The 15,439-nt window shown below is 37.1% G+C and overlaps 1 protein-coding gene across 2 annotated transcripts in view; it reads left to right on the top strand.

Moving 5' to 3' along the window:
• The window catches only part of CFAP74 (cilia and flagella associated protein 74), an 83,872-nt gene that overhangs the window by 60,203 nt on the left and 8,230 nt on the right, over positions 1-15,439 (top strand). For both annotated transcript variants that reach the window (XM_072425653.1, XM_072425651.1), the window contains exons 25-35: positions 2,968-3,101; positions 4,010-4,286; positions 5,160-5,303; positions 6,854-6,993; positions 8,714-8,848; positions 9,515-9,624; positions 10,526-10,581; positions 11,893-12,012; positions 12,885-13,040; positions 13,829-13,958; positions 14,440-14,594. In XM_072425653.1, the coding sequence (XP_072281754.1) occupies positions 2,968-3,101; positions 4,010-4,286; positions 5,160-5,303; positions 6,854-6,993; positions 8,714-8,848; positions 9,515-9,624; positions 10,526-10,581; positions 11,893-12,012; positions 12,885-13,040; positions 13,829-13,958; positions 14,440-14,594 (1,557 nt within the window). The remainder of the gene's footprint in view (positions 1-2,967; positions 3,102-4,009; positions 4,287-5,159; positions 5,304-6,853; positions 6,994-8,713; positions 8,849-9,514; positions 9,625-10,525; positions 10,582-11,892; positions 12,013-12,884; positions 13,041-13,828; positions 13,959-14,439; positions 14,595-15,439) is intronic.

The raw sequence follows: 15,439 nt of genomic DNA, 5'->3' as shown, positions 1-15,439 counted from the left end.
TTAAAACTGTATTGAATCTGAAGAACTGTGTGATACTGAAAACTCTTGTGCTGAAAACATAAAGTGTTTTAGGAGTATTTATCTAAACAATTGTTTAATAATTACAAAACCTCCCACTTTAAAATTGGAAATGCGGTTGAGTAGTAGGAGGGTGGGTTTGGTTGAAGGTCTAATTACTTACATTTACATAGCTTTAGGATGCAAATTGCACATCACCTGCCCACACAATAAACACATATGGCCTACTTTACCCACTATTGTCTGCAAGCAGTGGATCCACATCCTAATAGGCTCTGAATTAGAAAAGTATCCCAGCAGTATTAAAAATAAAAAAAAATGCTTTCTCTGCTATACTTACCTTAATTTCCACCTATGCTAACAGTGCTGCTGCGATTAAAAATGCTATTGGGGGAAGAGGGGGTATGTATACTTTCAATTAATTTAATTTGTTTTTGTAGAGGTCACTTAAAACAGAGTTGGGCTTTCAGGAAGTTTGGCTTTACGGTCATAAAAATAAAAAAAAGATGCTCTAAATGGGATCAGTTCTTCACAGCATGTAATTGTTTATCAGGCAGCGCCAGCATCTCTCACCTGAGCGAAAACAATACTCATCGGCAAGGAAGAAACCAACCCAAAGAATTGCTTCTTATGCCACACATGCTTGCCCGGATATTGTGTTTTGGCCTGCCTCACCCAAAATTACCATATTGGAGCACCTTTGTAATGTTAATATCAAATATTCATATATATTTGTTTTTTGTGTGTTGCTGATATCCTGCAGAATCTTTATAGCTATCTGCCTATACACATGCACTCCATTGATGGATGCATGACATTTCTCAGGGTGGGTTTCCAAATGGGGACTACAGATGACCATAAAAGAGTAATGTATGTTGAAATGGCCACTTGTTCTGTCCACTGGAATTCTATTTAGAAGAGTAATAAAAAAAGTGAATGCAAAAATTGGAAGATCACTATATGTATTGATTAAGGTACTATTTTGTATGTTGGTAAGGATCTAGTATGGTATAGTTTATGTATGGTCATTATTGCATACAGCATTCTTTGTGTTTAAACTCAGACAATATACTTTTTGAGAGCTATACAGATGAGTTTGCATCCAAAGCCACTAACAGTCAGCCACAGTAATTATTTACAGTAAACCTATGGTTACTATACATGGCCTTTTTTTGCAAGTGCTGTGCCCATGGAGGAACTTGTGATATACTCAGAACTTCTTGAGTGGAACAAATGAGATTTAAACTCTTTTATTAGATAATACCTGAAGGCAAGAAGAAATAGTAAGGCAGTAATAACTTGCCTATAAAATCCACATGAATATGGTTCAAAAAGATTACCACTTCTTTATTTTTCATTTATTGCCACTTTTATAACAGCACATTTATGAAAGGGTGATCAGATTTTGTACAATGTTGTTTGGTGCTGAAAACACTTTTTTAATTATGTCTGAAATTGTCAGTTTTGAAAAGTGACAAAAGTGGCAATCAGGGTGTTTTAAACAAACACCACTGATCTCCATGTGATCTGTGGTGTCCTCCACTAATAAATTCACAAATGCTATTTGGCAATCTAAAAGGTTGCTATCATGTTGAATGCTACCTAACAAAAGTGCCAATAGTAGCAAAACTGCATGTAAATAGCATTTTTCACACACACCTCTTCCTCACTAAGGTGCAGGCGCCTCTCTCCTGCGCATGCGGACAGTTCTCACCCTGGGCGTACCTGCTCGTCCAAGTTTTATCAGTGTCGCCCATCCTCTTGGCCAATCAGGAAATAGCCTCTATTCACCCTTCGCTATTTAGCTAGCTCAGGCACAGCACTCAGCGTTCGTGCAACGTGTCTCTACCAGTGCAGAGTCCCCAGCTCTGCTGAGCATTTCCGGTACTCCTGTTTGTTAATTTAGTGCTTCCCCTGTCCAGCTCATGTGTTAACCTGTTGTTGTCCAGTCTGTTGTTTCCCAGCCAATTTCCTTGTGCTGTTCCAGTATTCCTGTCTGTCTGTGGATATCCCTGTGTCACCTGTGCCTCCTGTTGCTTCCAGTGTCTCCTGTGTTTCCTGTGTCTGCAGTGGCCCCTGTGTCACTGCTGTCTATTTTCTGGATCCCTGGTATTTGACCCCAACTTTTGACCTAACCTCTCTTGCTTGCTGCCTGCCTTCACCCTGACCTTCCTTGACAATTTCCCCGCTTAGTGATTTGGTACCATGTATCACCCTGATGTGCCCAAGGACCGCAACCTGGCAGTAACTAGCAGCGCAACATCCTCACCACTAGATGCTCTGCAGAAGATCTGAACACTGCTTAGACTCTGGGCCTTGGCCCTTTTCAGGGCTCACACCACTTCTGTGCAAGTCGTAGCGCCCCCTAGTGGCCCTGTCTCCCCAAACATGACTGCATTGATGTAATAATGTATAAACTGGCAAAAAGTCATAAAAAAACAATCATTTCAGGTATCAGGCTACTTTTCAGAATGGTCAGTGTCAATGGTGTTGTGAAAACTGCAGAAATAAAGGCACTTTCTGGCGATCATGCTATTTTTTATTTCTGTGCTGCTGATCACCTCAGACTTTCAGACCTTTTTCTGTCAATCTGATTTTGTTCTAGGGTCAGTTGCACATCATTGTTTAGGACTTACTGATAGTAACATCACAATTAAATGCTTGTGTAATATGTGTCAACATGGCCACTTGTAGCCTTCATCAATGGAATGTGTGTCCCTGCGAAATAAATGAACAAGACAGCATCCCCAGGCATTACCTAATGAAAGTTGCAGATTTAAGTATTCTGAAAACAACTTGTTAAATTAAATGACATGTTAAAACCTATAGAAGATCGTGGTGATTGTGATAAGATCTTGCTATACTTTTTTGTGCAGAAAAATACTTTTTGTTTATAACTAGTTTTATATCTTCCATGTCTAACTAGTAATTTTCTATTTTAAATTACAGTATGTGGACATTCAACCCAATGATGGTTTTGGAACTCTGCTTCCCTTGGAGACAATGAAACTGGATATCATATTTGGAGCCCCAAAAGCTGGGGAGTACAGTTTTGACCTTACATGCAAATCGGCAATCAATAGGTGAGGAAGAATTGGTTTCATGACCATTTATTGTACAATAAACTGTAAAAGTTTTCAATTTGTTCTGAAGCTTAATCTCAGGGGCGCATTCATAATAGAGAGTGCATACCACTTTTCTGTCTCCATTATTAACCAACGTGCTATGCACTTTACCCATCTCAATATTAAAAAAGGGGTCGCAGTGTTTAGTCCAAGAAGCCCAAGTTCTTGCTTGTTAACAGAAACCGGGAGGTCTCCATTGCTGTTGGCAAATTGTAATAGGATTTAAAGTATTTAACATCTTTTACCTCACTTCTTAGTATATTCACCCATGTCTGCTTAATACCTTACATTTAGGTACATTAGCCCACCACTAGTCAATTCCTTGTAGTACATACATCCATCTCTAAATACATCCAATTTTACTATGTTTTCCTTACAGCAACCTTAATTTTACTAAAAAACATTCAATAAACTCTCGTTTGCACAGGACTAATGGCCAAGCACTTGTTTATTGAGTGTCCCAAAAAAAAGGGTAGATATGTGGAGTGCTGTGACTATGTGAACTTACATTTGCCAGTAAGTGCAGCAGGGATATAAACTATACCATCAAGAATGTGTGGCTCATTAGATTTCAAAGGGCTGCCCAAGGTGATTGTGTACAGAATAGCAAAAGTGATATTTACAAAGCTGATAAATTTGTAGTCTTGATTTACAGTACAGTACAACATTTTTAAGAACTAAACATGCCTGAGCAAGATAAAAATGAATATGCAGTACACAACTTGCAAAGCCAGTCATTCAATTTGAACATTTTTACATTCTTGTAAAAGCCTAAACAATACTTTTTCTTTTTTTAATTAGGTTTATGGACATTGTTAATTGCATGCACCCTTGTTTATTCATTTACTTGACTGCTTTCCACTTAGACAATTCAAGGTCTCTTGTAAAGCCATTGGGGTCCACCCTCCTCTGGAACTGTCTGACTCCTTGGTCCAATTTCCAGGAACTGCCTTAAATGATGTCTCCATTGCTGCCTTGTATGTTGTCAATTCGCACATTAGTTGTAATGAATTCACCCATCCTGTACCAAGAGTTGGCAAAGGAGCTATTGCGCCTGTTGGACCTACATCATTTCAGTTTATGGTACCAGATGATTCACCTATCACTATTTCACCATCAGTTGGCTCTGTTATGCCTGGCAAGGTAAGGTAATATCTAAATAATACAGTGTTTCACCAAAAGAAATATGTCTTTAAAGAAAGGCTTAGTAAAGTGTATATAATTGAGTGGGTAGATCCCTCCTCTCTTACCACCTCTGTTCCCTTCTGGGTTGATTTAGCCCTCTCTGTTGGTCCTGTTGACCAAAATGAATGTAAGTCCATACATTTACATACAGTTTACCTTACAACAGTATTTCGCTAATATCTTCACTACATTTTTTTTACATGTGACCATTTAAAGTCATTTATGGTAACTCACTTTTAGGTGGGTACTGATGGACCTAATCACAATATCAACCACTCAGATCACAAGCAGTATTGGGTAGATTTTAGACTTTAGACTTTTACCCCTTTAAATGTGTTGATATTGATCCATTGGGTCTGATTTAATAAAGCTCCCCAAAGCTGGAGAAGATCCAGCAAACCTGGAATAAATCTGGTAACAAATTGCAAATTACTTTTAAGAAATCCATTCCAGGTTTGCTGGATCGTCCGGGTTTACTGAGGAAAGTTTATCTTCTCCAGCCTTGGAGAGCTTCAGGCCCATTGACCTAACCAAGCAACTAAATCTGTTTAATTAACGTGGACTTTACATTATGGTCAAATAAAAGAAAACCTTACTTTTATTAATACCCCATTTTTGGTCCTTGACAGACTAGTGTTTCTCTGTGATTCAGACAATCACTCTATTTTGTGAGTAGTAGTTTGTTCTGGATCTATCCCGTTTGCATTGCCTATTTTTAGGTTGCATAAAGTACATACACACTTTGATTCCTTTTGCGGTTTTAGACACACAGATGAGTAAAGACAGGGCTGGGAAAAATTACTTTATATTTCATTTCTTTTTCTTTTCTAGAGGTGCTTAATCCAGGTTTCCTTCAAACCAACCCTTCATGATAAGGAGATCCGGGAGGAAGCAATAAGAATGCTACATCGGGCAATGGAAACCAGAGCCATTCTTGATAGAAAAACTTCCATTGCTGTGGAAAGTGAAGACCTGGTATGTTAAAATCTAATCTCATAAGTTGTATTGTTGGTGTTCATGGCCATAGTAACTGATCTGATTTCATGCTTTCATCCTGTAAGGATTAAAATGTGAATAACTGAGTTTATTTGATTACCCTTGGCTATGTCACACAAACCATAATCCTACCATAGTATTCGATGCAAGCTTCATTTTAGTTGGCTGACAGTTGGATCATGGGTGGAAAGAACTTTAAGGGGGTAATTTAGAAATTGCCTCTTGCAACAAAGTACACGATTGAGCACACTTCTAATTATATTGTCTTATACTTGTTAGAAGTAATATACAATTGTGAGACATAAAAACGTTAAAATGATGGTAACTGCACAATAAGCCTAAAAATCCATGATCTTGCCCTTCCTACCCAATATTTTACATTTTTATCCAAGTTTAGCTGTAGGGCCACTCTATTTACTTTTCTCAGTGGCCTGGGAGCCTTTTTTTACATTAGGAGCAGAATGTGTCTCAACCTCAACTTCCTGTAATCTTTGGCACAGTGAGAATGGGAAAGGGAAGGTCATATCTTTGAGTCAATTAGGACTTTATTGTTTTGGCCAATGCTTGTAAGCACAACACAGAATATGCTAGTAGAGGAGGGGACAGGGATGACGTCATCAATATGCTGCTCTCTTACTATAAAATCCCAGGCTCAGGGAAGAAGAGACGTGCCACTTTTGAAGATATTTCCATTATTCTTATGACAGATGAGTAAAATAAGCAGGGATTTGCTGATTTAGGGCAAACTGAGTGGACATTCTGACTTAAGGTCTATTGGCTATTTCTGATAAATAGCAGTGGAAACTTACTGATGGGTTTCATTTATTCCTTGGAATTGCAATATAATGGTGCTTGTGAATGCCTCCTGGTATACTAATAGGCCTCTATCTGTCTCAACTTTTACGGGAAATACCTGACAATCTTCAATCATTGAAGTGCCAGGCAGTTATGGCTTTAAGATTTGGGACTGTAACATTGGAGGGGCGAGCTTCTTGCCTGGCTTCTGAAGAAAAAAATACTGTCTCTGTTTGGATTGCCATAGATCACGCATGCAGGAATACAAGTAATTTGAAATAATGATATAATACATACAGTACATTACATAATAGTTTCTTTGTACTGTAGTTCAAGGAGGTTCAATTACAGCTGTAATTAAATTCTTTCATCTACATCTTTAAAGTGCATATTTACATTGACTGAGTTATATAAGAGTTCTTTATTTTTAATATGCTTACAGCTTTTCTAATTTGTTGCTGCATTAACCGCCAACTCAATTCGATGGGGAAAGAGAGAGAGAATCAGATGACTTTTTTACCCAATTCCCAGATCTACACACTTTCAAAAATTAAAGTTTATAATTCTAATTCCTGCTTTGGTCTGATTAAAACAATACGCCTGCCATAGCACCATCTCTGACACGAAAAGAGCTCTTATGGATGAAGTTATGAATATATCATCTATATTGAGTTCCAATACTGTATGTGATAATAACTTGTACTTAAATGTGGAATTTTCTGACACATTTACAGAGTAAGAAAGAAAAGAGAAATGTATCCTCAAAGAAGGACAAGCGGAAACAGCTGGCATCTCCTAAACAGGTTCAGAAACCCCCCAAATCTATAGACAATCTTGCTTCTGAGATACCCAAGATAGAGGATATAAAAGAAGAGTAAGCACACAGCAGTCTGTATATATTACTCCATGAATGTATTTACACTTAATTGTAAAATATTATTTTCTTTACATATATGTGTTTGCATTTTTAATGCTAAGTGTTGTTCGTCTTGGATTGATAGGAGAAACTCTTTTGAAAAAGTTAGTTATAAATATAGTCACCTGAGTAGTTCCTAACCATAATTTTTTCTAGTATTTCTCCCACTGTTTATGACTAATTCTTTAGTCAGTATGGTAACATAGGCCACTTGTGCTAATTACATTTTAATATGCTATAATGTTGCCTTACGACAAAGAAGGGATATCTATATTTTTAACATATCATCATAGCAAAAATCATAGTATTCCAAGACTGAAATGGAAAAGTCAAATCAAATTACAAATTTACCTATGTACCAACCATATGCTCACAAGTCACTTTATTAGGTTCACCTAACTGCTTGTTATTGCAAATATTACCTAATCACATGGAAGCAATCTAGGCATTTAGGCATGTAGACATTGTCAAGACAACCTGCTGAAGTTGAAACCGAACATCAGAATTGGGAAAAAGTAGGGTGATTTAAGTGACTTTGAACAGACCTTGGTTGTTGATGCTAGCTAGGCTGGTCTGATGTTGGAGAAGCTGCTAATCGGCTAGGTTTCGCACACAACCACCTCAGGTTTACAGAAAATGGTTCGAAAAAGGTTAAATATCTAGTAAGCACCTGTTCTCTGGGTGAAAATGCATTGTTGTTGCCAAAGGTCAGAGAAGAATTATTAGACTGATTAGAGCTGATACAGAGGCAACTGCAACTGAGATAACCCCTAGGGTATGTAGAAGAGCATCTTTGAATGCACAACATGTTGAACCATTAAGTAGAAGGGCTACAGAGCAGAAGACCACACCAAATGCCACTCTTGCCAGCTAAGAACAGGCTCCTCAGGCTATAAATAACAAAGACTCACCAAAATTGAACAAGAGAAGACCTGAAAAACGTTGCAGGGTCAGATGATTTTTAAATTGTGCCGCAATTCTCCTCTAAAACAAATCTTTAATAAGGACACAAGTTTAGATGACTGACAGGGTATGTTCTGTCACTTTGAAGAGATTTCCTCTTATCTCCTGTTGTGTCTTAAGGGAAAAAAACCCCTTTAGTAGGACACAGACCTCAAAACAAAACCGGACAGACGTTTTGACAATTTTTACAAAGTTCTTGCTTACTCAAGGACAAAATGAAACTTTTTCTACCTGGTAATCCAGCAATTTAAATGCCTTCCTTTATGATAAGTCAGAGGACCCTGTTGTTGGGAAGACAAAAAGTAATGTCCACATCAAATATGTAGTAAATGGAAACCCTGAAAAGGCCCTTGCCAACCAAAAATAGAAGGTAGACTTGGAACTGGAATGTCAGGGTATTGCAGATTTAGGTGAGTAAAAGGTGGAGTTTAGGTAGGTTTTTTCATGGAAGCAATAAATGAGCGGGGTGAAGGGAAATGAGCTTGTATCTTTGCAGTCATATACTTAAATTGCTGTTTTCCAAAATACTGTTCAGTTCCTTTGAGCTTCTTTTGAGTTTCTATTGATAGCTCCTGGGAGTTTTAACAAGCGGAGCTGTTGGACAGCTAAGTTTTAATAGTTATGAGTGATGCCTTTAAAAGTTTGACTATGCAGAATTGCAAATAAAATTATTATATGTCTTCTGAATTTCTTTTGCCATTGATGTCATTTGCAGCTCTGATGAATACACAGCTGCCAGACTGTCCATTTACAGAAGGTTTATGGGCAAGTTTGACAAATATGTTATACCTTGTTGCGTTGCCAGCTGTGACATCAGTAAACGGAAAGAAGATGAAAGCCTTAACTTCAGGTATGAGCCTCACATGTGAGTGTGGTCTCTAATGACAGTCACTTTAAATATATCTGCTTTGCTTAGCCAGAAAATTATTAATATTGGGTGACATCTGCAGCTAAGCCTTGAACTGGGCAACAAAGCTTTGTGGATTTCAGACCTGGTTAGACAGACTTGCCAGTCATTATGCAGTTAAAACAGCTCCCATATATTATTTCACCTGTTTATTTAGCGTCATGCACGTACTAGACCAGCTTTAAAGTTTTTGAAACCTGGGTCATTAAACTCTGATTTACTTTTAAAATAATGATGTGAAATCTCTAGTTTTCAATAAGATAAAAACTAATGAGCCTGCTGTGAAGATATTTATTCAGATATTTCCAGTAACAGAGTGAAAACACCCTGTTGCTTCTAACTTTGCTCAGGCATTGTAATCTCCACCAGAAGCCCATGGGACAAGATGACAAGTGTGTAATCACTATGCAACTGAAAACAAGTTTTCCTATTAGCATTGTAGTTTATTTATGTAGCATTTATAGACCAGCAGTAGCAAGTTATAAACCATTTGCAATTACCGTGTGGCAACTCTGTAAACAATAACACCACCACCCTCTCTACAATCCATAGGCAGTGTTTTTAGATTGTCACTATACAACCCCTTTAACTATATATCTGTTTCCACAGCCCATATAACACCCTTTACCTCGAGCTGCACTGTCCCACCATTGCACCTCCTCTGATTGTCACTTCTGAAAATGGACGTCATCTCATCAATTTTGGAGCTGCTGCAATAGGTACTCAATCACTTGAATGAGGCAGATACTCGTTAATGGATGCACACTTCCCTCCACTTCATTATAAAATGACCAGAATAGCTTCATTTAACATTTCTATCAACATTTTATTGATAGCTACTGGCTCCCTCCAGCAAGCAAACTCATAACGAGCCAGACACTGTAAATGTATATAAATTGCACTCTGGTTGTGTCTCTCCCTCCCTATCAGGCAGGGGGAGGAGGGGTGATGTATTTATTTGATATGCAGTGTTCCTTCCATAGATTACCATGTTTAATGGATTTCCAAATTAAAAGCTACAAGCATAACTCCGAACAGCTCAATTACATTTTATGTTAGCGTGTCTTGGCTTTACAAGGAAAGATTTTTGCAGTGATAGCTAGACTGATAATATTCTTTTTTTTTTTTCATGTCATGGTTCATATTATACATTTTCTTGTAATTCTGTCTTACTGTTTCCCCAAAAGATCATATTTTAGAAAGCTAGAATAACATAGGAACGCTAAATGTCACTTTTATTAGTAATTCACAAATATACTTCATAGTATATCCTTATTTTGATAACGAGTCTTAACTTTTTTTCAACCCCAAAACAGAAGTCACAACCTGATGATTAAAAGTAATTGTTGATACATATTGGGAAGAGTTGCAAGGACTGCTTTCTGCTTAAACTAGATTTTGGTCTAATATCAGCAGAAAGGGGAGCATGGCATGTTTTTTTTCAGGTGCACATACTGTATTGGTAGCAAAGATGACCCTAAAATGGGAAAAAAAAGATGCCATGAATTTCTAATGCAAATAAGTGTTCCATTTACGTGCCCATTCAAGTGTGTGTGTGTGTGTGTTTGTGGATTTTCAAGTAAATTTGATCTAAAAGCCTAAATGCATGTTTCTTTGCAGGTCAAAAATTAGTGAAAACAATTTCATTACAGAACATTTCAGCTGAGTCAGTGGAAGTATCCTTCAAGTCGGTTTCAATTAATTAGTTTTAGCCATTGTATTAGCTTTGTATCTTTCATTAAATGGCATCTGCTGCTCTTGTTCAAACTATTTCCTAATCAAGTTTGTCCTTGTCATCTGTATAATACATGTATAGATATTGTTAATATAAATGTTCTTTTATATTGTGGTGAATTAGAGTTACTTTTAATGCAGGATTGTAAAAAAGGTGAGTACAAGATAATCTATACAGCAATAACACATTGTAAGTGTTTAGTTATATTCTCTAGGTTGTAGTTGTTAAAACAAAATTCTAGGCATAAAGCAGACCTTTTTCTAGAATACAAGATTCCCTTGTACTTACTGGTCTTACTGATTTCTACTCCTTTAAATCTTGGCCCTCGGATATTTTTTAGTGTCTGCAAAAATTTTAAAGAGTGCTTGAAAGGTTGGTATAAAATAGTTACCCCTGCCCCTAAACAACTACCCTTAGTAAGTGAAAAATGAAAAAAAATAGGTTTATATTTACCTTTTCCCCATCTTCGCTGGGTGTGAAGACTAGGCAATATTTTGCAAAAGGACACAATCTATTTCAGGAGAACCTTCTTGCAAGATTTCAAGCATTCTTCATTCTTCAGAGTGGTTACATCATATTTGCTTAGGCAAAACTGGTGTAAGAAGGGAGTAAAGAAGATATATTTAAATACAGTGTCCTTTCTACACATACTTGGAATGGTATTTATAAAGAGGAGACGATCAGTTACAACCTTTTTTTTTATTCTAATCACCACTTTTCGAATCACCAGATTTACAAAAGAGCAATCAGTAACTGATTGTCACTATTTAGCCTCTATTTAGCTGTGATCATTGGTTTTAATGTGGATAAATGATGGCATTTTGCAATCTCAGCCTGCCACTGGGTATGTTTTTGAATGGTGTTAAAGACTACTTTATGGCCATTTTTTAGGAAAACTGCAAGGAGTAATATCATTTTACAGGTATCACACAATTTATAAAGTATATCTGTTGTTTGTGGCTATTTAACCAGCCTCCTCTTAAAAATGCTTGTTCCCTGTGTGAGTCACAGACCAAGAATAAGCATGCTCCAAATGTGTCAGAACAGTTTCCTAACTCCTTATCTGTATACTTGTTCTAGGTCAGTGACTCAGAAAGCATTGGAGACAGTAAATCAGCATGCTGGTCAGGCAGCATACGTTCTAAAAAGAAATAGTTCAGCATTGGTATTGTATTTAGAGGAAATTGCATGGCTTATGCTATGAATGTTTTCTTACTTTTCTCTCCTATGTACCTTGACATTGTCATTTAAGCCCCGTTTCTCAATTTTGAACCCTTGCGGCCCTTTTGTTTTGCTGAATCCAGTTCGTATTGTGGAGCCTGGAGGAAGCTGCCATCTATTTATTGCCTTTGAACCCAAGGAGAGTAAAATTGTAAGAGCTCTGAAAATGTATATCAGTGCTGGCTTATTGTGGTATCTGCAAGCTACCTTGAAATCATTGCAGTGTGCTCAATGAGCCCCATTCGTCCTGTATATTGACTATACACTATGCCTTGATTTCTGCCTAATTTATCATCCTATTTACCCCACAGGCCTAGAACTTAGGTACAGTTTCAGTTGTTGTACTGGCCAATGAGGCTTTGATACAAGGTCAATAAACAGCATATATGCAGTGTTCATCTAGCATCTGGGTTACTTAATCGGGTGTAGAATAATATTTGTATGTTGCATGTTTGCTTTAAGAAACAATGGGCCTCATTTAATAAAGCTCTTCAAGGCTGGAGAGGACACACTTTCAAATGTTTTGAATCCTGGACTAAATCCATTCCAGGTTTGCTGGATTACCCAGCATCACTGATGAAAGTGTATCTTCTCCAGCCTTGTCGAGCTTTATTAAATTAGGCTTATTATATTTACTTTCAAATTGGTTTCATGGGGTATTAAAGCAGATATGACCAAATGGAATTGTCAGTTTGTTAATTTAGGGAGAGCTCTGTTTTCCCAATAAACAAAGAATATGCCTTTTACTATGCCTGCTATGCCATGGAATAATGGTTGAATTAGGGATTAAAAACTACAGTCCTAGATTTACATGTCATAGTATCACTTACGGAAAACTTGGGCACCCATTATATGTTATTGCAGCTTTATAAACAATCCTGCAACACTTCTCAAATAGCCAACAAAATGGTCAGCATTTGCCAGGTGTTTAGGCGTAATAGCCTTAGATGCAATAGACCTTCAAACTGTTACTTTTACTAGGTGCAAAACCCTAAAAGCTCTTTGTGACACTTATTGTTGTAGTTCTTTGAAAATCTGGAAGTTCGCACTCAGCAAGCAACACTCTCCTTACGTATAAAAGGGCAAGGGCTGGCACCCTCTCTGTCATGCTCAGTGGATGGAGGAATACTAAACATGGGATATGTCTTAGCTAAAGACATCGCCACAGCATCATTTAAGGTAAACGTTCTTCGTGTTTTTAAAGGAAAATATGCAGAATATGCAGAAAAAAAAGTTTTAAATGACTAAAATGATAAATTTCACTCCTGTGTAGATGAAGCTCTGGTTCTGCAATATTTAGGTGTAGATGTCAGTAGCAGAACCATCCAAGAAATAAGCTGCTTGATGGTATGTGCTGCGCTTCACAGTAAAGGTTGAATCACAGAACAACTTGCAGAAATTATTAAATAGGGGTGAGCAAAATTAAGAGTTTTGCCTTCCCTGAAATTGAATTGGACAAAATGCATTACAGTGAATATTAAACTAAAAACTAATGTGAAGTTATTGCGTTAAGTGTGCAGTAGACTTTAATGTACTGAAAGTTTTGTTTTTAAACTTTCCATGAAACTGTTTTTGTGCTAAACAATGACCCATCATTACACTCAAAAAACAATATTCTCTAACAATAACGGTCTGCACACTATACATACAGACTGCTATTAACATTATTAAAAACCTTGACCACAGGATACATTCAGGTTAAACAACAGAAAATTCTCCTCTAAAAACACAGGTCTGATGCAATCATGGTAATCTTCCTTACAAACTGTATCCAAAGAAATGGCACAGGACTTGACACTACATCACCCCTTTTTTTTAACCCAATCTTGTTCACCACTACAAGAGCCTACACTGATACATGATACATGTACTAAATTATTGAACAGAAAGCTTTCTTCATTTTGTTCCATTATTACTGTGATTTTTATTGATTGTATTCTTTTTTCTTTTTTTTTTTTTTTTTACAGTTACATAATACATCAACAGTTCCGGTGAAGTATACTATTAAACAGGGAAGTCTGTCTGTAACTAGATATGAGGAGCTTCAGAAACTTCCAAGTTTTATCATTTCGGACAAATCTGCACCCAGTTTTGTGGGTAAATATATTTATGATCCCTGAATGTGCCTGAATGAATTATATCCCTGAATGAATCTAATATGATCTCACAAAGTGAGCAGGGCTGCTCCTGGCTAGTATTTGGGTGAAAGAGTAGATGGCAGTTAAATGCCTTGTAGGCCCAAATATATATATAAATATAATTCTATAATATAAAATATATATTATAAGAACCCAGATCTGTAAACTGTGTTATATATGTAATTGGTAAAGCCAATAAAAAACTTTGTAGCAAACTCATAGATGTAAAGTGCATATGTGTCATATTGGAGCTCCTTTTAGGTTTTTTTTACTAAGTGGAACTCTGTTTCCCCTGACTTCCTGTACTAGTGACAGTAGCCATTCTTATTGTTTTCTTTTTTACTTTTAGGGCTGTAATATAATGCTAAATCAGAATATTTTATTACTAGTACTCATTTACTGTTGATCTGCTAATAGTTACTATCTCCAAACTTTCCTAGGACCTCAGAATTACAATGGACGAAGTGTTTTCAGTGTGTCACCTGTGGAGGGCACCATTCAGTCAAACAAAACTGAAGACATCACAGTTTCTTTCTCTCCGGACCATGAGAGTTTGCATTTCTCTGACATCCTCATGGTGGAGCTCTTTGGCAAGGTAAGGATAAAAGTACAAATGATAGATGGTACATTTTGACTGATATAGATCTAGGTCAATTTAGTTTAGATATAACAGATATAGGAATCACACTGTAGATACACATGCAGGTACACAATATATACTCATTTGCAACAAAATACAGTTTATCAGAGATGTCCTAGTTTTCTTTTTAGATTGTCATCATATATTAATACCTGGAGCTGCCCCTGCTATTGTTCCCACATAAGAATGACACATGAATGCAACTGACCCAGTTGCTTGTAAAACAGCTGTACATTTGGAGCTTACTTTTATTAAGGGTTATGTTTTATCCTGCTTCTATAGCCAGTGCTTCCTTACTTAAAGTGACCTTGGCAGAACTTTCCTGCAACTAAAGACTCCATATATTACCTTTCCAGCTGCATGTTTCTTAAAAAAGCCCCCACATCACTGCTCACCCTCATCTGCAAATATTCAATTTAGATGAATATCTTTTTTCCCTTCATTGCTCGCTGTGGTTCTCCTTGCGTGGTTGTAGGTCCTATAGTGAAGTGCGAACCAGCAAGACAAACCACAGCAAACATTTGGGGAGAGTGTCATTTACACTTATAGAAAAGTGTGCAAGTACATGCAGAGGATGGGAAGCAGTGAAGAAGAAGCTCTTCAAGAAACAACCACCGGAAATGTAATGCAGTCTACTTTTTGCAGGTGAGTCTTACACACAAGTGACCCTGTTCTGTCCTAGTAAAAGTAAACACATAGTGGAAATTGTAATAGGTCCTACAAAAATCCAAGCTCTATATTTTAGGTGTGGGGTACTAATCATATAAAACCACTTCATATAGACCAAGGCTGTCAATAAC

Source organism: Pyxicephalus adspersus, chromosome 11, assembly GCF_032062135.1.
Source record: "Pyxicephalus adspersus chromosome 11, UCB_Pads_2.0, whole genome shotgun sequence".
NCBI classification, from domain to species: domain Eukaryota; kingdom Metazoa; phylum Chordata; class Amphibia; order Anura; family Pyxicephalidae; genus Pyxicephalus; species Pyxicephalus adspersus.
The sequence above is the reverse complement of the archived record's forward strand: the minus strand, read 5'-3'. Positions and strand labels throughout refer to the sequence as shown.